This window comes from Aedes albopictus, chromosome 2, assembly GCF_035046485.1.
Source record: "Aedes albopictus strain Foshan chromosome 2, AalbF5, whole genome shotgun sequence".
NCBI lineage: Eukaryota > Metazoa > Arthropoda > Insecta > Diptera > Culicidae > Aedes > Aedes albopictus.
The window spans coordinates 169,484,605-169,509,932 of record NC_085137.1 but is presented as its reverse complement, the minus strand read 5'-3'; the positions used below and the strand labels follow the sequence as shown (position 1 = coordinate 169,509,932).

The 25,328-nt window shown below is 42.0% G+C and overlaps 1 protein-coding gene across 2 annotated transcripts in view; it reads left to right on the top strand.

Annotated features, from left to right (window-relative positions):
- LOC109407262 (netrin receptor unc-5) overlaps positions 1 to 24,769 on the top strand; it is a 468,026-nt gene extending 443,257 nt beyond the window's left edge. For both annotated transcript variants that reach the window (XM_062850699.1, XM_062850698.1), the window contains exons 10-12: positions 9,519 to 9,855; positions 10,068 to 10,387; positions 23,375 to 24,769. In XM_062850699.1, coding sequence (XP_062706683.1) covers positions 9,519 to 9,855; positions 10,068 to 10,387; positions 23,375 to 24,309 — 1,592 coding nt within the window. In that variant the 3' untranslated portion in view covers positions 24,310 to 24,769. The remainder of the gene's footprint in view (positions 1 to 9,518; positions 9,856 to 10,067; positions 10,388 to 23,374) is intronic.
- The last annotated feature ends 559 nt before the right edge of the window (positions 24,770 to 25,328 follow it).

Here is a 25,328-nt window from a genome sequence, read left to right as displayed (position 1 = left end):
GCTAAACTCGTTAATAAAGATAAAAAAAGCAAAAGCAATTCCACAACAATTATCATAGAAAATGATCACAAATAATAAAACAAATCGTCGAGAAATTCACAAAGAAATTACAACAAAAATCATAGAAAAAAATACCGATGAATTAAGGTTCCCATACACAGAAAAAAACATTCATGTAAAATTCAGCGAGAAATCATGCATATAAAGGGAAGGCTAGAGATAGTGCATATTTGCATGAGATATCATGTAAAATTACATTACAATCATGTAAATTTCTGCTAATAGTCACGTAATCGGTTGGAGTCCATGATGGTTTACACGATGACTGGCGAAAATTTACACGATGATAATGTAATATTAAATTATATCTTATGTAATAGTACAATAACTCTAGCATTCCCTTTATGGGCATGATTTCTCGCTGAATTTTAATAACATATTTTTTTCTGTGTGGAGATTTATTTTAAAAACCCTAATGAAATTCCTACATAAGTTAGTCCAAAATTCCAAGTCCAAATAAAACTTCAATGGATTTCTTCCAAAATGAATCCATATATAAAAATGCAATGACATACGTTTTTAACAGAGAGACATTGACTTGAAGCGTCAAAAACGCAGTAGGGAAGACAAAGTTCACCGCGGGGACAGCTAGTAGTAAATCCATAGATTCCTTCAGAAATTATACCTGAAATTCGATTCTAAAATCTGCCATGGATTACTTTAAAAAATCTTCTGGGGATTCGTTAAAAAACCATCGGAAATTTTCACAAAGAATCTTTTAGAATTTTCTAAGCAGAATCCTTAAGATTTTTTTTAGTATATTTTTCCATAAATTCTCCGCCAAAGATTTGTTCAGGAATTGAACTATGGATTCCATTGAAAATTATCGCATGAATGATTCCGGTTCATTCATCCCTAAAATTCTGCAGAAATTACTTCCGAGATTCTTGTTTTATAACTTTCAGTGTTTCGGGCATTAATCTCATCAGAGATTCCTGCAGGAGTTCGTACAAAGATGCCTTCAAGAATTCCTCCTGATATTTTTTTTATGTATTTCCCGAGAAATTTATCTGGCTTTTTGTCTAAGGAATGTTTCAATTATTTTACAACGCGCTCATCTGTGCATTTTTTCAAGGTATAACATATTTTTTTTAGGTATACATATTTTTTAAAAATTCGTCGACAGGTGAATTCCTACACGAATTTTATGATAGGATTTTTTCAGGAATTTTCCTGAATTTAGGAATTAGAAATTACTTAAAATTGTTTTTAGGAATACCACCAAGAGTTTCCTGAGAGCTTTCTTTAGGAAGTTCTTAAGAAATCTTTCCTGAGATTCCTTCTAGAATATTCCTTGGATACATAACTCCTGGAATGTTTTAAGAGATCCCTGCAGTATCTGTAGATATTCCTTCAAGATTTTAAGCAGTTCTTCTAAAAATTGCACGGAATTACCTAGGAATACTTAAGGCAATCCCTAAGGAACTGTCCCCAACAACTGGTGGAGATATTTTTAAAAACTTCAAGTAGAAATTCTTATAATAAAATTCGGGAAAAGTTCCTGGACAAAATACCTGAAACAAATTCTCCAGTTGACTTTGGACCAATTCCTGGATGTAGGCGCAGGATGAAACGTATTTTCATACAAAATGCTCATGTTTGGAGCTCTCAATTTCAGCTTTCAGTACACATATTGACTATAATTGTTAACTGAACACTCTTAATAGCTTGACAGCAAGCCCGTGCACAAGGGGGGGGTTTTGGGGGTTAAACCCTCCCCATTACCGACGCTTCATACACTAGGCGCCCCTCCGCGTTTTGCCAAAAATGGGAAAAACCCCTCCCTTGGCGCCACTTCTGTGCACGGGCCTGCTTGACAGACATTCACTTATGTTTTCACGCGATGGATGCGTCCACGCAAAAAGGTCCGCGTAACTTCGAGAAATCGCGCGAAAAAATTCAAAGGATTTTTTTTCACGCGATTTGCCTTCCACAAATGACCAAAATTGCATAAAAATGTCATGTAAAAACAGAATTGAGTATATAACTTTTTAAGAAGTTAAACTTTTAGAATTTTTAAAATTTCGAAAAAAAATCGAAAAATCTTGATTTTGGAAAAAAATCCGAAATTTCAATATTTAGACAAATATGTTATTATATGAAGTTGATCAGACTTCAAACCGTTTTTCTGAACAAACCGTTCACTTTCATCATTTCCATTAAAAATAGTTAAAAATAACGCAATTTGGCTATTTTTCTTGAATTGCGAGTTTTGAGATATTTTAAAAAGTTTCGTTCAGGAAAATTTTATGTTTTCATAAATCGAAGTTCAAGTTATTATGAATGCCCAGACAAAATTTGAGATCAATCGGTGCAATAGAAGCTGAGATTCAGTTTCCCAAGCATGAGCATTTTGTATGAAAAATAGCAAATGTGAGCATTATTCTGTCCACTACTCTACCTGAAAAACTACTTCAGATACCTTTTGATGAAAACCGTGAGAGATTTCTGAAGTAACTTTGCAAGTTATTAAAAGGAAAAAATGCTATGGACATTTCTGAAGGGATTCCTGGAAAAAATCCGCAGAGGAGTTTCTGAAGGAATTTCTTAAAAAATGTCTACACAATACGCAGCAAAAGTAATGATGATGAAATTTCTTGATAAATTTCTGAGTGAACTCCTGGAGATACCTCTGAAAGAATTCTCAGAAAAGCTTCTGGTACAATCTCTTAATGGATTTGTACATAAAAACCCCTAAACTACTACTTTCAAGTTCAGTGTTCATCCAATCTAATTCCTGATACGCATTAGAACGAATGCTGTAAAACCAATCCAAAATTCAACAAGCATCGTATCAAATAACGGCAATTAAACGTTCCATAAAACGATACCCAAGTGAAATACACACACGCTGCAATTGAAAGCAAACAGACAATTTTCCACTACGTTGTCTTAATTTCTCCGGTCACAGCAGTAGGTACAACCTCAAGCTCCAGCTTCTTCCAATAATCTAAACTAGTGGCAGTAATGGGCATCATTATCCCACAGCAGTTTTTTCTACCCTTTCAACATTATTCGATCCAATTTCCAACCAAACTAAAGCTGGGATTGTCCTCGTTTAGACGCGCAGCGCAACCTCTGTGCAGGCAGAAAACCCAAAAGCATGTGCTTGTTCTCTAATAAACCGCATCCACACGCCAGCAGCTTCTAGCATCCAGCATCCGTGTAGTTTGTCCGACACAGCCAGATCCAACGGGTGAGGAGCAGGAGGAGGCAATTCCCGCAAAGGAAGAGGTATCAAATTACGTAATATCGGAATCGATGCTCCTTTTTTCCCATCATAACGAAGATCAAATAAAATGTGAACCCTTTTCTCCGTCTCCGCACAAAAACCGATGGGTTTGCTTTTGGTTTAGCAATCGTGGCACAGAAGAGATCGTTTCAATTTTCGACGGTCCCTCACTCCCTCTAGTTCTGTGCTAGCCTCCCTTCGGTATATGGCGCAGTAAATTGATGAAATTATTGTTGTTTACATCATTATTCGTTATTTAACGGTAGTTGGTATCAAATTGATATGAACTCGACTCGGATGTCAAGACTTGTAGCTGAGTGCGGGCAAAAAAGGGCTTCATTGTTCGCTAGAACCCCTCCTGGCCCGGTTGAGTATGAGGTTGAATAATGATTTCTTTGAGATGACAAGCTGTGTGACCAGCATAATTATTCTTGTTCTACATGATTCAAGCAGTTTCTGAAGTTTACAGTAGGAACTTCAGATTAGAACTTATAATTCTTCCAATAACTGTTCCCACTATGTCAATATTACACGACTTTTTTTTTTGTCTGTATTACCGATATTTTTAGCTCTGGGCTAGTTCATCTCGGGACTCACGCTTTATCTCCCTTCCGAAGGAAGAACTCACATTTTGCGAGTTTGTCGGGAATGGGATTCGATCCTAGGTCCTCGGCGTGACAATTTTATTGATACCTCCGTTAAAGTAGAGTCTAATAAAATAAGTAAGATGATGCTAAGGATAGTTTACAAAAACGGCTGTGAGGAGCGTTAAGGAACATTTAAGGCGTGTTAAACACTTCCACTACCATGGCATAAAACTCCCATTGACCCATTGAGTTCCTTTCCTTCCACTCAGCATAAACTCCACTAGAATCACCTAGAACCTCTCTAAAATCGAGTGAAGTAACTTCTGAAATCCCTTAGCATCTCTTTGAAATCCTCATGAACGCCCCCCTCCCCCCAAACTCCTTTCCCCCTAAAACATCTGTAAAACTTCACTTAAATTCTCTGAATCCCTCATAAGAACGCCTCTAAAATACCCCATGTTCCCTCTAAATCTCAAAAACTAATTCCCAATCTAATTCCTCGTAAATTATTTTCGCATCCCTGCCCCTCTTTTTGAACTCCTCCGAAATTACCAAGAATATCACTACAATCGGATTCGTTAGGAAGTTTAACACCAATGGTAACTTGTTTACCCGATCAGTTTCGATAGCACTGTAGTTATTGGTAGCGGATGTCACAATTTACCAAGACTTACACTACGAACCACTTGTTTCGGTAATAAGAGTCCAAAGCCTAACCCACAAGGTTAATTGGAGATCTCGAGATTATTTATTTTTCGAGATTAATATTCGACTATTAAAAGTGCAGTAACAATCATATGCGACTGTAAAAATGAATATACGATTTCTACGATTTCATTCACTTCGTATACGACGCTAGTGTGACGCAAACGATCAATATACAACATTGTTATAGTTGTATACGATTTCACCGATTTTCATCATCCCTTTAGGTAGCAAGCTCGGTTTAGCAGATTCATATACGATGTAAAGCGACGATTTCCACGATTCAAAGAAACCATGTATACGATGCTAGCGAACTTGCAGCTTGACACTACACTGAAAGGCGGGTTGCAGGAATGACAAGCATAACAATGTTTTTAAATTTACCATGGCAAAACATGATCATTGACCCACCAACGCTTCTTGTGTGCGATTTGTTTATTCTCACATCAACCGGTTCGATAGCCGAGTGGTAGCGTGCGAGCCTGGTGATGTCAAGGTTCTTGGTTCGAATCCGGTTGCCAACAGAATGTTTGTTTTTTAATTGAAAATCGAGTCCATGGTAAAATGGAAAACATAATTCTGTTGAATTGAAACGAAAATCAGTCTGCACAAATTTAGTGGCGTTGTGTATTTAAATTGACCCTCAGAATAGTAATTTTCACCGCAAGCCGCCGTTCAGTGTAAGCATGTATATTTTTTTCACGATTCTATCCTATTTTGTGCGATCCTACAGATAGTATCTCGCACCTTTTATGATGGGAGACGACTATATGAAACAAAATCGCAATTGAAATTTAATTTGGCATGAAATGCGATTTTATGCAATCATTGTCAACAAATATACATAATTTTATACAATTCTGATTCAATATATGAAAATATACAATTTTTTTCTACACAATGATTTACGATATGTGGTTGGCTGAGGACCCCGAGACTTCAATATTGCACGTTATAGAAAAATAAGTATTCCGAGCAGCAAGAATTATTCTAGGGAATACTTTTAGAATGTATTCCTTCTGATGGCCTTCTTTAGAATTTTCTCCACGATAATCTTAAGAAATAATGGCAGAAACTCTTTAAGGGATTTTTCGAGAGTTTGCCTAAACATAAACTTTTTGCATGACTTCCTAGAATGATTTTAGTAAGAATTCCTCTAAAATTTCCTCAAGGTTAAATGTATTCCTATTTTTAATATGTATGAACGTTTATTCCTTCATGAATTTCTATACACATTTCTGAAGCAATTCCTCCATGAATGTTATCAGAGTTTCTCCCTTATGATGTTCTTTGGGATTGCTCCAGGTATTCTTCCAGAAATTTCTCAAAAAATTCTTCCAGAATTTCTCCGTGACTTCCTTCAAGGTTTTTTTTTAAATGTGCAGATCCAGGACAATGTTCTTCGCAGAAATTCTGAGATTCTTTTAGAAATTCTTTTTTGGTTTCCCAAGAAGTTCTTTCATGTTTTTCAACGATTCTACCAGGCATTTATTTAGAAATATATCTAGAAAATTCTAGAGTGATTATCCTGGAAGTTCATCCAGGGGTTTCTAGAAGTTATTCTCCAGATATTACAAAGGATTTATTCAGACCTTTCTTCGGCTATTCTTTCAGATTTTTTTTTTCCGGAGATGCTTCAGGAATATCGCTAAGATTCTCTCAGAAATTCCTGCAGAAATTACGCCCATGCAGATTCCTCAATTTTTTTTTTTTCAGGTTCTCCAAAGAATTCTTCAAGTTTTTTTTTATTTCTGCAATATAAGTGGAGCCTCGTGACCGCGAAAAAAGAAAGGTTTCTTTTTTGTATCCACCGGTGCTCGTAATGTGTGTCATGTCCATTGTCTAGAATTAAGTTTCGATCAGTCTGTACAGCATCTGGATGAAAGCGGTGTCCATGTCTTTTTTATGATTTCCTTAAGATTTTATTGTTTACTTTTTTTGTTTGTATTAATGAGATTTTAAACCCTAAGCTAGTTCCTCTCTGGCAATAGTTTTTTTTTTTCATTTATTCGTATCAATCCCTTCTTAACTTGAATGTGTACTTCTAAGGCTTCCTGAAGAAGCATGTTCTTTCAAGATTTCCTTCAGAAAATCGTCCAGGGATAAAAAAAAAATTCAAGAGATTTCTTCAAAAGTACCTCTACGGATTTCTATAGGAATCTTTTTAAAAAAAAATCTGGGAGTTACTTCCAGAGTTCCTCCAAATGTGTATTTTTTTTTATTTCTTCTTATTTCGTGTGTTTTAACAAGTAAATTGAAGAATAGAAATAAATTGTAAAAAGACAAAGTTTCTCATTATTTTTTTTTTCTAAAAATTACTTGAAGAGTTTCTTCAGGTAATCTTTAAGGCATTTATCCAGGAATTCCGCCAGAGCTAACCTGAAAATTTCTAGAATTTTTATTCAGAAAAACTTGCAAACATTTTTCAAGGAATCTTACAGAAATCATTTTAGGAATCTTTAAAGGTACCATCAGGAGCTTTTTGAACGATTTCTTCAGACATTCTACAGAAAATTTCTTGGAAATTGCTTCAAAAATTCTTCTAGTATTTGTGTACAATTTTCGGAAGTGCTTACGCAAAAAAAACTCTAGAAGAATATTTGAAACAATTTCTGTAGGCATCTTTACAGGAAACCCAGAAGATATTTCTGACGGAACTGCAGCAGATATTCTTAAAATAAAACTACTTATAGAAATTCCTGCGAGAGGCCCTGAGGGAATTTTTCAAAGAAAGCTTTGGGGGAACCCGTGGAAGGATATCCGAAGGAATCTCTGTACGCCTTTTTAAGACATTTTCCGAGAAACTTTCTGACCGCTTTAAAAGAAATCCCATGCTGGAATTTCTGAAGAAATCTCTAAGGCTCTTAAAAATTCTCTGGGGATATTTTAGAAAGAATCCTCTAAGATATTTCTGAGGGACTCTCCAGTACAAACCCTGTAGAAGTCTCAGAAAGCACTGTTGAATGAATCTATAATAAAAAAAATATATGAAGAAATCCCAAGAAAATTTTTGCCCCAGTCATAGGCGCATATTCTGAAAAACTTTCTTGAAAATATATGGAGAAACTCCTCAGGAAACCCAAGAGTTCCCAGAAAATTTACTTGAGGAAATTTGAGGAAAATACCTAAAAAAAACTTTGATAAACATATTTTTTGAGAGTACTCCAAGAACAATCGGTGGACGTATTTCCAAATAAATTTCTGTGGAAATACATGGAGAAACGCCTTGCTAAGCTTCTGTTGCGATCCCAAGAACAAACGCCAGAGATATTTCTAATGGAATTCCTGTATAAATTTCTATGATTTTTTCTCAATTTCTTAAAGAATTCTTGAAGAAATTCTTAGATTTATCCATTAAGGAAACACCGCAGCAATTTCTGGAGAAATACATGGAGGAAATCCTGAAGGAATTCCTGTCTGTATAATGCTAAAATTTCTGAAGGTAACTTTGGAAATTTCTGAAGGTAACTTTGGAAAAAAACCTGCATGAGTCTGAAAATTTTCTAAAGAAATCCTTGGAGAAATATCTAGACAAATTCTGAAAATTTGATTTTCTGAAGGAATCTCTGAAAGCATTTCTGAAGGAATCAATGGATGACTTCATGAAAAAATTCTCAAACAAATTATTGAAAGAATCTATGGAGGAATTTTTAGTAAACTCATGGAAGCTTTTCTGGTGAAATTTTTGAAGACATTCCATGTGGATGCTTTGGAGGAAATTCTAAAGAATATTCTAGAACAACTTCTGTAGCATTTTATGGAAGATGTTTTAGGTGAATCTATGGAGCCATATTGGAAGAAATTCAAGGAAGGTTTATGAAGAAACACTTAAATCTATTTCTGGGGTATGCCATAGAAAACTTCTTAGGGATTTCCACAGAAAACGATGAAGGAATCCCTGGATTAACTTGACAATGAATTCTTTGAAGGCATGCCGGTCATAATTTTCTAACTATTCCCGGAAAGAGTTTCTGTAGGACTCGCTGAAGAAATACCAGGTAGAATTATTACAGGAATTCATGGAATTATTTTCTAAGCAATTCCTTGTTGGTATTCTAAATGAATCTTTCGATAAATTTCTGGAGAAATCTCTCAAATTATTTCTGAGTTACTAAAGATTTTCTGCAGTAATCCATGCAAGGCCTTCCAAAATGTTCTGTGAAATTTCGGAGAAATATTTTAATCAATTCCTGTAAGAAACTTAAAACATTTGTGGTATGAATTTTGGAAGAAACCCTGGAACGAACTTCTGAAAGAATCCTAGAAACACGGATAGAATGCGACTCAAAACAACTAGAAGGCGGCGAGTACATGCAATCGGTTGTTCTCGGTGATAAAAACTGATCATCGAGAGATAAAGATGTCTCGAATTGTGTTTTCTAAACTTAATTAAAATATATTTAAAACAATATTATGTGTATATGTTTGAACGCATTTTGTTTAAACTATGTGCTGTGAAATTTTGACCCGATTTGGCTGAATTTTCACAAAGTTGTTGAGAGTTTTTGGAATCGCACAAAATATTTCCGAAAGACTGAAAACAAACCATCAGCCGTTCAAAAGATTACGCAATGCACAATTGGAATCACTTGCAGTTAAAACAAAGTCTTAAGTCCATATGTAGATTTTAAAGAAATATTCTAGAAGAAAAATGTTTTCGATTCCGAGAAACCGCGGGACGAACAAGTCTTTGCCGGGATCAAGTCTCCTCAGTCTCCCTTACGGATACGCCCGTATGATACTAAGCATGTGAGATGTATCTTCAATTATAATTTAATATTGCTCGGTCATAAAATGATTCAAGAAATCACGTATGTTCTTAAAGAAAACATATGGTCTCGAATACATACATAAATTAGTTTACAAACAGTTTTGAAATCTTTTCATGTAAATATAATTTAGCCTAATTAATTTCATGTTCTTGTTTCTTTCAGCATCAGATTGGATATTCTACCTCGGCCTGGGGTTCATCGTTACCTTATGCATTACGTTCTTCGTCTTCCTGATTCACATCCGCCACCGACAGAAGATCCCCACGTACAGCATCTCGAGAACTGCCCCGGATCAGCTAACCTACACGCACGAATTCCAAAAGAAACTCACCCATAACTCGAACATTATGCCGGACATTAACATACGAGTCAACAACTACGAATACTCCAACGGAAGCACGATGGAAGCTCCCAAGATTCCAGGCCAAAACGTGCCACTTCTGCTTCCGAGATCCATTTCAACCGAACATCACTACGATGAGCCTCAATTCACTTCAAGGTATGTATCACGTCCCCAATTCTATCCCCACTTTGACCCAAAAACTCGACCCCGATAATTAGTCGCCGAACAAGATTGAATTACACGATTCCCAGAAAAATAGCCTCATCCATCACGACTACCACCAACCAATAGAGACGATACACGCACGAATCTAATCAAGATTAATTGATCCGGATTTCGCTCTATTTTTTCGCCTTTATTTCCTGCAGCTATTCGAAGCCGATTGATAGCAAAAACCACGAGAAGGCTAATCTGTATCACCAGCACCAGCAGCAGCAGAAACAGCCACAACAATACCATCCACAGCAGCCGCAGCAGCAGCATTTGTATCATCAACAGCAGAGCTGCCATCACCCAGCGTCGACGGTGTCACCCGTTCCGACTGGGACATCCAGTTTGAAAAGCATCCAACAACAGAAACAGGCAACCACCACCCTACAGAGCCAACAATCGGCGCCACCCTCACAAAAGGGTGGAGGTGGCGGACAGTACATCAGTAAGGAGTCGTTGACCAGCAATACCAATACATGTGAGTTGATGGCGGGGGTTAATAGTTATTGCTGGATCTTTAGTTAGCGACGGCTGAGATACTTGAAAGGTTAATGGATTAATTTCTACGTCCTAGTAGTTTTGCGGCAATTATAGAAGTGTTGCATCTGACGTAGCAACGTGGATTGATCCCTAGAGTTTGGACTCCCATACAAAATACTTTACAAGCAGGGAGGGGGTGCTGAAAATTCATGAAAGGGCCTGTCCATAAACTACGTAGACTCTGAGGGGGGACGGGGGGGTCTGGCCAAAGTCTACGGTCCATACAAATTTCGAAAATTTTGTATGGACGAAAGTCTACGAGGGGGGAGTGGGGGTCTGAGATTGTCAAAATTGAGTCTACGTAGTTTATGGACAGCGCCAAAAAACATGACTTTCTGCCATGGAGCTGACTCCGCAGTTTCTCTCCACCATTATTGACATTGATGGAATAACGACCGTTCTGATGATAATTAGCAATTGCAGGCGCGTTTTCGGTCATCGGGTTACTTATAAAACAACGGTTGTAATTATAGTCGACGTTTCGAACGTTTATACACTCATCTGCATAACAAACTACAATTTACATACATACATGATGTCTCCGTCTTTTCTGTTCCATCTTTTCGTTTTGACTTCTCCACTCACAGACATATTTATTCAAACCTAGCTGTGTAAGTTTGTGCTCGTCCGTTCAAAGTTTTGTTAATTAACCCTTCAGGACGCGCGCTGTTGTAAAAAGTACACCACTAGCAAAAAACCTCGCTCGTCGTATACAGCACAAGCGCGGTACAGGTTCAGCTGATTAATGGCGCGCGTCTTGAAGGTTAAAAATTAATCAAGTCATTAGGTCCGAAATTCAAATGTGCAATTATAATTTCAGTGCAATGTTGTCAGCCGTAGAAATTGTCCACGTTCCAATCCACTTGACCTAAAAACAACCTTTAATGTGAATAATTTTATGTTTATGTAACAAATGACTTGACTACTCTAACTTTGTATGTCAATTGTAGTTTGCCCTGAAGATGAGTGAATAAACGCTCGAAACGTAGGCTATAACTACAACCATTGTTTTATAAGTTACCCGATGACCGAAAACGCGTTCACAATTGCTAATTATCATTATTGACGTTAAATCCTCGATGTCGAGCATTAGCAGGGACCTCATGCAGGCCTTGCTGAGACTTGGTAAGTCTACGATGGCAACCAAGCAAGGTTGTATGATATACAATGCTATGCTAGCAGCAGAGCCCGTGAGCTTGAGTTTGATTGATCACCCGTGAATGCTACGCTTCTCTAGTAGCGCCATACTAGCTACACCCGTAGTAGGGACCAATGACATATCTGCCGGGGAAAATCAGGTATCTTCGGTGAATGGTCGTTGGTGATCTGACGACAATATCACCTGCCACCAAGCCTGCCACGTCAGGTTGCTGGTCATTGTGGGGAAAGGAAAGAAAGTGATGATTGCAATCATTCATCCATTGAGTCTGCAATAGCGAATATCGGAGTGTTGGTGGGATATAGTTGTCAGTGAGTTCACACATTTGGTGCGTGGATGCCAGGTGTAAAGTGATAGATTTGTGCGTTTATTATTCTAAAAATTGTAACTGCCGATCAGGCACGTGCACAGAAAAGACGACAAGGGAGGGGTTTTTCCTAATTTTGGCAAACGGCGGAAGGGCGCTTTGTGTAGGAAACATCGGTAATGGGAGGGGTTTAACTCCCAACCCCCTCGCTTGTGCATGGGCTTGCTGCCGATGACGTTCACACATCTGGGCAGTGGACGTCCGAACGCCCTAAACTAGCTCACCGTTGGATTTTGGTCTCATGGTCGGCACTACCTGCTCAGACGTCTCAGAAATCGGAACGAAGCGCGCGGACAAACCACATAGGCAACGCAATCGCATGCAAAAATACTTTCATTCGTGGAATACACTTCACTTATGTTTATTTTAGCATACAGCGGCTCAGTGGTTAGGGCTAGTTAAATGTTGCGGTCTATGAATTGGGACCCATGGACATGCGTAGTGGGGCAAGACTCGATTTGACAAACCTGTAGGTTATGTGCTTCCCAACGAGCCAGCGGGAAGGATATTGACCTAGCATACATTGATGGGCAGCCGGAACACTTAGGATCAGCTGCCGAGGATGGATGAGCCTATCCATTTTGAAGAAGTTCCGTGCGGGCGCTGGCTTTCAATGGCCGTCAGAATACCAACGGGCAGTCGATACGTGTAGTCCGCTACCGAGAAGCCGGATGGTCACGTCAATCAAGAGGCTGGCTCGGCCCGTATACACTTCTACTGGCTACCATAGCGTCATCTGCTAGGGAGGCTGATGGACCACCCTGCAGTAATGGGGTTTTCTACGTGGTGGGGCCAAATCGCTGAGTCGAGTCCTAAACCGTGCAGCTCAAAGCAAGAGTGTAGCTGAGCAGGTTCGGACGGATTTCTGACCTTCACGAGAACCCGGGTGAGTGGATGTCGGTGGCACAGAGAGGAAAACGGCCACTCCTTAAAAGCCGGTTACCCCAGCACGCCACAAACGTAGGGTTTGGACTGATCTTTCAAACGCTTCGTTCCACTTCACACTCATAGCACTTCACCCGGTAGCGGTTAATTAGAGAGCTGACTCCGTGGATTGGTTGGGTGTTCACATTAATAACGGATGCGTTTACTTTTATGAACAACTGATACCCTGGACTCCACAAGACCTCGGGCTCTGGCACGATCTTCCCCATCTCCTTTTTTCTCTTTTTCAGCACTCGCTTCGGATGAGGGTTGCCAGATTCGCTTTCGACGGAAGGTGGCGAAATGTATGTGTATGTGTTACACCGATAGCCCATAGCCGGTAACAATAGCGTACAATCACGATTGCTTCTGATTGGCTGCGCAGAACTAGAATCATGCAGCGCATAACTGCTTGGTACATAAGTTGCGCGATGAAAGAGAAACTTTTGCAAACATGCACAATATCCTATTGTTTTCGGTAACACATGGATACAGATGCGACCAGCAGATGTCCTTTGTTTATCCTGTATTTTTGACATCCGATGAACGGGGTGACAGTTAAACACAAAGAGATTTGTTTACTCTTTTAACTGTCACCCCCATCGCGGTAAGTTGGCATGGATAGACTTACGTTTGATTGCATCATTCCTAGGAGTTATCTGATAGATAGACACCGTGCTGTGAATGTGGAAGCAAAAGAAACCGGCTTTTTTAATCCGTTGTGATGCTATGACTATACTATGCTATGCTATGCTATGACGCTGACTATGAACATAATAAAGCTCATGATCATATGTGGAGAGGAGGGAGAAAGAACTTATATAGAAAGATACAAAGTAGGAGAAAAGGGGATGAGCCAGGTATTGAACCCAGAACTTTCTACATACGAATTGTGGTAGCATCGGAGCCCGTGTTAACCTTCTCAGTACCAGGTGCCAACATCAAAAGTTTAAAAATCTGTAACTTAGTCAAATTTCATCCGATTTTGATGAAAATTTTACAGAAAATCACAAATGAGTTGAATTTTAGACATATGCTATGGAACCATAAAAGCTCACCGTTGTTCCGGATTTAGGCCGGAAAAACCTGGGGTACCCTAGGTACCGAAACAGGGACTTTTTGAGAAAAACACTCGAAAACGTGTTGAAATTCGCAACAAATCAATTAATTTTAAATCTTTATTCAAGCACACCTGTACATGCACGGTTCTGCGACAGTAGAACATGTTCCGGCCGCGTAGCAGGCCGGAACCGGTTCCGGTAGGGACCCAAAGGGGACACTTTCTGAATTTCACAGAACCACATCGTTCGACGGCTCAAAATTCATGATTTTTCATGCGGATCTCAATAGGCATAGTGCCGATGTCCAACAAAGGATCTGGCCACTTCCGGATATTCCGGAACCGGTTCCGGTAGGGACCCAAAGCGGACACTTTCTGAATTTCACAGAACCACATCGTTCGACGGCTCAAAATTCATGATTTTTCATCTGGATGGCAATAGGCATAGTGCCGATGGCCAATAATTGATCTGAACACTTCCGGATATTCTGGAACCGGGGGAGTAAATTTTAATGGAAATAGAATGAATTTAATTGCGAATGTATATGAAAAATACGCTGTGTACCAAAAAAAAAAACAACAATCATTTTTATAAGAATCTGACCCAGTGACCCACCGGAATAAATCCGGCCACAGGGACCATTCCGACGTTCACTGTTCACTTTCACAAACTAGAAATATGTATGTACGAGTAAACTGTAGAAAATATATTCAAATTCGTTGAGTATTTACTAAAAGTAGTATAAGTTCGTTTGCGCTGACCCAAGCCGATATGGGTTAAAGCCATAAACACATACAAAATACTATCAGCAGTGGCGATTATCTAACCTCAGATGTACCTGTTCTACGAGTACTAATTGTTAAATTTTTTGAATAAATGAGCTGTTGTAGGTTTAGATTGATGTAAAATAATGATTTCAAATATTTTCGTTTTGTTATTGATCATAAATTCACCGCAATGACTGATTTCTAAATCGTAGCACAGGTAAAAAGTGAGGTTACGAGACTCCTGATTATCAGTACCTGGTGCAGTTTCAGCATAATCCATACAGTTGAACTACCGAATTATTGAACGATTTGTCATATTAATTGTAAACAAAAATACATTCGCATTATAGGGTTTAATATTCTTCAAATAAAGAATCTTATTTTGGGCACTTTCTGCTATAACTAAATCGATTTCAAAAACTGCGCTGCGTGGCTCTTCGGTGACACATGTGCTGCTTAGGATGACTAATGAATGGAAGAAAAGTCATGCATTTTGAGCTGTTGCACGATGGGGTTACGTAAAATTCTGAAAGTGTCCTCTTGGATCCCTAGCGGAACCGATTCCGCAACATCCGGAAGTGGCCAGCTTCTTGATAAAAAAATCATGAATTTTGATTAAACGAACGAGGGGGTTATTGATAGTGTTCTATTTGGGCTCTTATTGGAATCCCGGAATATTCTGAAGTGCCCAGATCTATTGTCCGCCATTGGCACTATACCTATTAACATCAAGAGGAATAATCATGAATTTTGAGCCGTCGAACGATGTGGTTTTGTGAAATACAGAAAATGTCCCCTTTGGGTCCCTACCGAAACCGGTTCCGGAATATGCGGAAGTGGTCCGAACCATATTTGATCATTGGCGCTATGACTATTGGTTTCTAGATAAAACATCACGAAATTTGAGCCGTCGAACGATGTGGCTCTGTAAAACTCAGAAAGTGTCCCCTTTGGGTCCCTACCGGAACCGGTTCTGGAATATGCGGAAGTGTTCAGATCAATTATTGGCCATCGGCACTATGTCTATTGACATCTAGATGAAAAATCATGAATTTTGAACCGTCGAACAATGTGGTTCTTTGAAATTCAGAAAGTGTTCTCTTTGGGTCCCTACCGAAACCGGTTCCGGAACACCCGGAAGTGGCCAAAACATGTTTCGATCATTGGTACTATGGCTATTGGCTTCTAGATAAAAAATCATGAAATTTAAGCCGTCGAACGATGTGGATCTGTGAAACTCAGAAAGTGTCCGCTTTGGGTCCCTACCGGAACCGGTTCCGGAATATCCTGAAGTGGCCAGAACCATTGTCGAACATCGGTACTATGCCTATTGACATCCAGATGAAAAATCATGAATTTTGAGCCGTCGAACGATGTGGTTCTTTGAAATTCAGAAAGTGTCCTCTTTTGGTTCTTACCGGAACCGGTTACGGAATATCCGGAAGTGGCCAAAACTTTTTTTTGATCATTGGCACTATGGCTATTGGATTCTAGATAAAAAATCATGGAATTTAAGCCGTCGAACGATGTGGATCTGTGAAATTCAGAAAGTGTCCGCTTTGGGTCCCTACCGGAACCGGTTCCGGAATATCCGGAAGTGGCCAGATCCTTTGTTGGACATCGGCACTATGCCTATTGAGATCCACATGAAAAATCATGAATTTTGAGCCGTCGAACGATGTGGTTCTGTGAAATTCAGAAAGTGTCCCCTTTGGGTCCCTACCGGAACCGGTTCCGGCCTGCTACGCGGCCGGAACATGTTCTACTGTCGCAGAACCGTGCATGTACAGGTGTGCTTGAATAAAGATTTAAAATTAATTGATTTGTTGCGAATTTCATCACGTTTTCGAGTGTTTTTCTCAAAAAGTCCCTGTTTCGGTAACTAGGGTACCCCAGGTTTTTCCGGCCTAAATCCGGAACAACGGTGAACTTTTATGGTTCCATAGCATATGTCTAAAATTCAACTCATTTGTGATTTTCTGTAAAATTTTCATCAAAATCGGATGAAATTTGACAAAGTTACAGATTTTTAAACTTTTGATGTTGGCACCTGGTACTGTGAAGGTTAAACAACAAGTGCCAAAGTCTACCCAGTACCCATACCGGAGCTTTTGCATTTACGGCAGAGCCGTGCACAGAAGTGGCGCCAAGGGAGAGTTTTTCCCGATTTCGGCGAAAGGCGAAGGTGCGCCTAGTGTATGAAGCGTCGGAAAGGGGGACAGGGGTTAATGTCCAACAACCCCTTGTGCACGGCCTTGATTTACGGTTATCTCGAAGGGTACGCCATACACGATTGCTCACGACTAACAATCGCAGAAGCGTACGAGGCAGCTGCTTGCAAGACCAGAAGTTACCAGATTGAAGGGCAGTTGTGCAAACAAGTCGGATACCGTCCAGGCATCCAAGGAAGCTGGGAATGGGCCTGAAAAAGCCGGGCCGTACCAGGTCGAAGAGAGCAGAATGTAGCAACCAAGTGTAGGCCCTCAGCCACCACAAATTTGGGCGCGTCAAGGGTGTGACGCCCCCTGGAATCTAGTAGGCAGAATAAGAAGAGGATAATGAAAGAGATACCGAAGCTTGGGGGCACCATGCCAAGGAGAGAAAGAAGAGCAGGTGCTAATCATTAGACTAGTGACGCCCTCGTCATCAAGATGCAGGAGCCTTCACCTACTTGTGGCGGATCCAAGGTACTTTAACGTAGGAAAGCTTAAGGTAGGCTGGTGGGTATGTAAGGCCCTGAAATTAGCAAGCTTTGTATGCGAGGTGCTCGGCCTTCAAAAGAGTCACGCCTAACAAACCAAAATGTAGATAATGCAGCTAAATCTGATCCACTTTGACGCGGCCCAACATTTTCTGTAACAGGGAGCCACTGAGCTATTCAATAGCTGCTATAAGCCTGCGCGGCACGGTAAAGGCTGGGTATGCTGCGCAATTCAGATCCCATTGTGATCCACTAGCCTCTCACCAGCAACTCCTATCGCTACCTCCACGCGGTACCGGCTGGAAACTATGAGTAACCTTAGGGAAGACCGGGTAACCAACCCCGGTGGGAACTTTGCTCGTAGGCTGACAGGGAAGGGGGGGGGGGGGGGTTGCTTCGGTAAACCTGAGCGTCTGTTCTCCAGGAGGAGCGGCTCACAACAGCGTCTGATCCCCATGTTAGGGGCGGCTGATCTACGTCCGAGTGCCAGGGAAGGACTCTAAGCTCAACCGTGCACTATGGTCCTCCGGAAAGTAGGGGGTTGGTGTCAGGCCCTACGAGCCAGCCGTAAAAACCATTGTAAAGGAAAATCAGCAACAGAATAATACGAACCGAGACCAACGGCAACTATCCCAGCGAACAAAAAGGACTTGCGATTGGAAACTCGGTACGTGGAACTGTCGATCTCTCAACTTCATTGGGAGCACCCGCATACTCGCCGATCTACTGAAGGACCGCGCGGGTTCGGCATCGTAGTGCTTCAGGAGATGTGTTGGACAGGATCTATGGTGCGAACGGTTAGAGGTAATCATACCATCTACCAGAGCTGCGGCAACACACGCGAGTTGGGAACAGCTTTCATCGTGATGGGTGATATGCAGAGGCGCGTGATCGGTTAGTGACCGATCGACGAAAGAATGTGCAGGTTGAGAATCAAAGGCCGATTCGTCAACTTCAGCATAACAAACGTGCACAGCCCACATTCCGGAAGTACTGATGATGACAAAGATGCATTTTACGCGCAGCTCGAACGCGAGTACGATCGCTGCCCAAGCCACGACGTCAAGATCACCATAGGTAATTTGAACGCTCTGGTAGGCCAGGAGGAGGAATTCAGACCGACGATTGGTAAGTTCAGCGCCTACCAGCAGACGAACGAAAACGGCCTACGACTCATTGATTTCGCCGCCTCCAAAAATATGGCCATACGTAGCACCTTTTTCCAACACAGCCTCCCTTATCGTTACACCTGGAGATCACCACAGCAGACGGAATCTCAAATCGACCACGTTCTGATTGACGGACGGCACTTCTCCGACATTATCGACGTCAGGACCTATCGTGGCGCCAACATCGACTACGACCACTATCTGGTGGTGGTCAAACTGTGCCCAAAACTCTCCGTCATCAACATTGTACGATACCGGCGACCGCCATGGTACAACCTAGAGCGACTGAAGCAACCGGATGTCGCCTCAGCATACGCGCAGAATCTGGAGGACGCGTTGCCAGATGAGGGCGAGCTCGATGAGGCCCCTCTAGAGGACAGCTGGAGTACAGTGAAAGCAGCCATCAACGACACAGCCGAGAGCACCATCGGGTACGTGGAACGGAATCGACGGAACGAATGGTTCGACGAAGAGTGCAGAACGGTTTTGGAGGAGATGAATGCACAGAACGTGGAACGTTACAAACAGAAGCGGAAACAGCAGACCCGCCTCTTTCGGGAGAAAAAGCGCCGCCTGGAAGAAGCGGAGTGTGAAGAAATGGAACTGCTGTGCCGTTCCCAAGAAACACGGAAGATCTATCAGAAGCTTAACGCATCCCGCAACGGATTCGTGCCGCGAGCCGAAATATGCAGGGATAAAGACGGAGGCCTCTTGACGGACGGACGTGAGGTGATCGAAAGATGGAAGCAGCACTTCGATCAGCACCTGAACGGCGTGGAGAACGTAGGCACGGGAGCCCACGGCAACGGAGGAAACGACGACGCCAGTGCAGCGGAGGACGGAAATGGACCAACTCCCACGCTGAGGGAAGTTAAGGATGCCATTCACCAGCTCAAATCCAACAAAGCAGCTGGTAAGGATGGTATCGCAGCTAAACTCATCAAGATGGGCCCAGAAAAATTGACCACCTGTCTGCATCGGCTGATAGTCAGGATCTGGGAAACCGAACAGCTACCGCAGGAGTGGAAGGAAGGGGTAATCTGCCCCATTCACAAGAAAGGCGATCATTTGGAATGTGAGAACTTCAGGGCGATCACTATTTTGAATGCTGCCTGCAAAGTGCTATCCCAGATCATCTTCCGTCGTCTGTCACCTAAAACAAATGAGTGCGTGGGAAGTTATCAAACCGGCTTCATCGACGGCCGGTCGACAACGGACCAGATCTTTACCGTACGGCAAATCCTCCACAAATGCCGTGAATACCAGGTCCCAACGCATCACCTGTTCATCGACTTCAAAGCGGCATACGACAGTATCAACCGCGCAGAGCTATGGAGAATCATGGACGAAAACGGCTTTCCTGGGAAGCTGACTAGACTGATTAAAGCAACGATGGACGGTGTGCAAAACTGCGTAAGCGTTTCGGGTGAACTATCTAATTTTTTCGAATCTCGCCGGGGACTGCGACAAGGTGATGGACTCTCATGCCTTCTCTTCAACATCGCTCTGAAAGGTGTGATGCGACGAGCCGGGCTCAACAGCCGGGGAACGATTTTCACAAAATCCGGACAATTTGTGTGCTTTGCGGACGACATGGACATTATTGCCAGAACATTTGGAACGGTGACAGAGCTGTACACCCGCCTGAAACGCGAAGCAGAACAGGTCGGACTGGTGGTGAATGCCTCAAAAACAAAGTACATGCTAGTAGGCGGAACCGAAAACGACTGGATCCGTCTGGGTAGTAATGTTACGATAGACGGGGATACTTTCGAAGTGGTGGAGGAATTTGTCTACCTCGGATCCTTACTGACGGCTGACAGCAACGTGAGCCGTGAAATTCGGAGGCGCATCATCAGCGGAAGCCGGGCCTACTACGGGCTCCAAAAGAAACTGCGGTCGAAAAAGATTCACCCACACACCAAATGCACCATGTACAAAACGCTAATAAGACCGGTAATCCTCTACGGGCACGAGACATGGACCATGCTCGAGGAAGACCTGCAAGCACTCGGAGTTTTCGAGCGACGCGTGCTAAGGACGATCTACGAGGTGTGCAGGAGAACGGTGTGTGATGGAGAAGGATGAACCACGAGCTCGCTGCACTTTACGGCGAACCCAGCATCCAGAAGGTGGCCAAAGCCGGATGGATACTGTGGGCAGGGCATGTTGCAAGAATGCCGGACAACAACCCTGCAAAGCTGGTGTTTGCAACTGATCCGGTTGGTACAAGAAGGCGTGGAGCGCAGAGAGCACGATGAGCGGACCAGGTGGAGCGTGACTTGGCGAGCATCGGGCACGACCGGGGATGGAGAGCGGCAGCCACGAACCGTGTATTATGGAGAAATATTGTTGATTCAGTTTTATCTTGAATTTGATGTAATACTAAATAAATGAAATGAATATAAGCCTGCGCATTGGTTAGTCAAGCAGTTCACACATAACTGGTATGACGGCTGAGCTGATAGGGCTAAGACCAAGGAAAATAGCGGGACTGGGCCGTGAAATGAAGATCAGAGCCGTTACACGGACCAGCAGGGTCTGACCCTGCTAGAGGCACTAACCATGCTCGATGTCGATCTTGCTAATGTCGATACCGAAAGTACCTTTAGCAGAACCGGATCGGAGTCATAGCACTCATCTTCAGGTTCACCATATGGGGCTGTCCATAAACCACGTGGTTATAGGGGGGGGGGGGGGGGGGGGGGGTCGGCCAATGATCATTTTGTATGGACAAATAAAAAAAACTGTATGGACAAATGACCACGCGGGGGGGTTTGAAAAGTCCCAAAAAAATGACCACGTGGTTTATGGACAGCCCTTATACATCAAATAGTTTTGTAATATTCAGGCGCGAAATATCTAGCGCTGTATCCACTTTTGAACGTAATTTCATTCGATTCCATCGTTTTCCAACGTTTATCACATTCAACATGTACACTAGTATGGTACACGCTTGTATGGAAAAAATAAATCCTCGCTCCAGTCGACTTTTTAGATCCCATTTAGGTCCCATATGAACTGTACACAATTTCAGCGCAATTGGTGAAACTATAATTTAGCGCAAGCGGTTCAAAGTTTTCATAGGATTTACTATGGGAAAAGTTACACTTTCATATAAAAAATCCCAGAGGTCGTCCCTTGTCTCCTTAATTCAAATCGATCAATGTTTCTTGTAAAAAAATCAATTATGAAATTTTCCTTCGAAGACCGCAAAACAATTGGATGCTTGTGGAAAAAGTTATTGATTTATTACCGATTAGTGATCCAACGAACTGCTTTTTATTTTGTTTTATCAGCAGCACTGCTGCTGCCGTTGTTGCATGGGGTGGCGGGAGGTATCACCACCCCCAGAAACAGCAGCAGCCAAGGCAGCAGCTACAGTGCTGCTAATAAAACAAAACAAAAAGCCGTTCATTGGACCACTAATCGGTAATAAATCAATAACTTTTTCCACAAGCATCCAATTGTTTTGCGGTCTTCGAAGGAAAGTTTCATAATTGATTTTTTTACAAGAAACATTGATCGATTTGAATTAAGGAGACAAGGGACGACCTCTGGGATTTTTTATATGAAAGTGTAACTTTTCCCATAGTAAATCCTATGAAAACTTTGAACCGCTTGCGCTAAATTATAGTTTCACCAATTGCGCTGAAATTTTGTACAGTTCATATGGGACCTAAATGGGATCTAAAAAGTCGACTGGAGCGAGGATTTGATATTTGTCCCATACTAATGTACACCCTGCTTCGCACCATAAATGTCAACAAAGCCATTCCAGCAGATACCTATAAGCAGTATAAGGGGCTGTCCATAAACCACGTGGTCATTTTTTTGGGACTTTTCGACCCCCCCCCCCCCACCCCGCTATGACGGCAAATTCGCTGTGTTTAAAGGATGTAATTTGCACATCACTTCTACGATACGACTGATGTGTGGCGAATATGATGTGATATTAAAAGATTTTATTTTGCTGTGCAGTATCGATACAATACCACTAGGCAGCGAACTGAAAATGGGTGACTAGGACAAATCCTCGTAGGTGGACATCATTGACGAGATATTTAGGGAGGTGCTCCGCCATGAGCGGAACTTACTCAGTCTAAGCGGGGACGAGATGGTCGCGGCGCTTATGAAGGCCAAGGCAAGTGGTGTAATGATTCCTTCCGATCTGTCTTCAGATATACAGAGAATGTCTTTGAGGAGCTCTTCCCGCGATACGATGCGAGTCTTTGGCCTTCTCTAGTAGGACCGTTGAGGACCGGAGCTGGTGATGAAGAGGTGGTCATCGATGAGGAACTTGCAGGAACTTCAAAATCCTTTAACGAAAGTAAGGCTTTAGGACCGGACGGAGTTTCAAACTTGGTCTTAAAAGCAGCTAATGCAGTGAGTGATGGTTGAAGCACGTGACTATCACGCCGAGGACCTGGGATTGAATCCCACTCCCAACAAACTCGCAAAAAGTTAGTTCTTCCTTCGGAAGGGAAGTAGAGCGTGGGTCCATAGATTAATAACTAGCCAAGGGCTAAAAATCTCGTAAATACAGATAAAAAGGCTCCAGGGATGCAGATGTGCTATGCAGGAATTCCTAGACGAGGGAGTCTTTCAATTTGGATAAACAAAATTCCGATGTATATAAGTGAATATTGGATTAGTAGCTTCAGTTGCTCATCTCTATCTTTATCTTGGAACTTTCAATTTTTCTCCAAAAGTTTTCGTTACACGATTTTTGCTTTTTTAACCTTGAACTAATTAAATTTTCTTTTCCCATTTCCAGCAAACTCAACATACGCAGTAGCCACCACCGAATCCCTCGACACATCCAGCTCAAACGAAGCCACCATGTACAAATCGAACAGCTTGCGCCAGGTAGTCACCTCGGACGGAGGCTGGCTCGAACTGGACCATCTTCAGACGTCGCTTTCGATACCGGAGGGAGCCCTTCCGGAGGCTCTCAAAATCAACGTGTTTCTCGCCGTCATGTACGACTCCAAAGACACCATTCTAGTCGAAAACCAAATCACCCACATCAGCCCGACCATAGTGTGCGGACCAGCCAAGAGCAGCTTCTCTAAGCCGCTGATCCTCAAGGTGCCTCACTGCGCCGAAGATATCAGCAATTGGAAAATTTCACTGTTCTACAAAGAGGAAGTGACGAACTGCTGGAAAAAGATCGCGTCCTCGGAAAATGATGTTCCAAGTCCACAGGCGTACATTCAACTGGACTTGAAAAATGCCTACATCATGACCCGAAAGCTGGGAAAATACATCCTTGGAGGAGAAAACCTGTCGCCGGACGTAACCGTCATGAAGCGACTGAAGATCTTCATGTTCGGCCCAAGTCGTAAGCCGGAAACCGATTTCAACATCCGGGTGTACATTCTGGAGGACTACCCCAGTGCACTGGAGCATTGTTCAATCATCGAAAGCCGAATGGGCTACTTCATGATCGGTCAGAGTTCACCGTTCCACTTCCTAAACAACAAGGAAAATCTGGTCCTGCGGATCAACTGCTCCGGGGGATGGACTTCCAAGTTGGATACCGCCACCCAGAGGATTCCGTTCAATCACGTGTGGAAGAACATGTCAATTTTGCACTGTGAGTTCATGCTGCAAAAGCTGGTCAACGAGATTCCCTGCTTGAGGGTGGAGCTGGCCGCCGAGCAGGAGAACGGATCGAAGGTTCTTATCACTTCGGTGGCATTCTCGTGATAGTATATACGGACGGCACTGGAAAAGCTGATGACGATCTAGTGACGAGTTTGGTGCGCGTGGCGACCGAATTTGACCGGTATTCATCTCTCTGTAGGCCTCTGTTGGTGTAGTGATATTATTGAAATCGTGGATAAAAGTGTAGGCTTAAGTTTATATAAGATAGGATAATATTTATTGAACACAAGATAATGGAAGAATAAGATCTGGAGGCAGCAACGATAGGATGTAAAAGTATCGAAATGACATTGTTTATCTGAAGTTACAGCACTAAATCTGTTACGATGAATAATCATTCACAAATGTAGTTTGTAGATTTGTCGAGCCAAAAAAAAACTAGTTATGAGGTGGAGAAAAAAGAGGTGTTCAAATATTTGGGAAAAGTAAAGCCGTGTAGATTGAATTTGTAGTTGTTAAATAAGACTGACAGCGAGGAACAATAAATTGAGTTGAAAAGTAATTTTGATTTATTATGCTTTTAGACTTACACATGATGACGTCCAAAGCAAATACATCACATCCCGACCAAGCATGACAAACTGACTTACTATAAATCATCACTGTTGAATTACGAATATCACAATACCAATGAAATTGAAAATGATAGTTATGAAGAGCATTCATTCAAGATTCATTTAAAATATTGAATCGACCAGCCAATTCATGTGGGTCAACCCAAACCAGTGAACTCAACTGCAGACGTCACCAAAAAATCATATCGTATTCCACCGGGAACACAAACTGTACCGTGCCACCACAAACCACATTCAACATCAATTAATTTAATTTAAATTTAATTTCGTCTCATTTTGCCTGTGCGGCTCCGTCAACCGACCGCCATCAGCGCTTGTGTCATCGACGTCGCGTCGTTCCGGTTGTTCCGTCTCCGTTCGTCCACCCGACTGTTCGTTGACGATGATGATCAAACGAAGCAAATTTCCACAATCAGCGGGCTTTCTCTCAGATGTGGGCGGGATGCTGCGTCCCATGGAGAAAAGGCAAGCAAAAAAGTACCAACG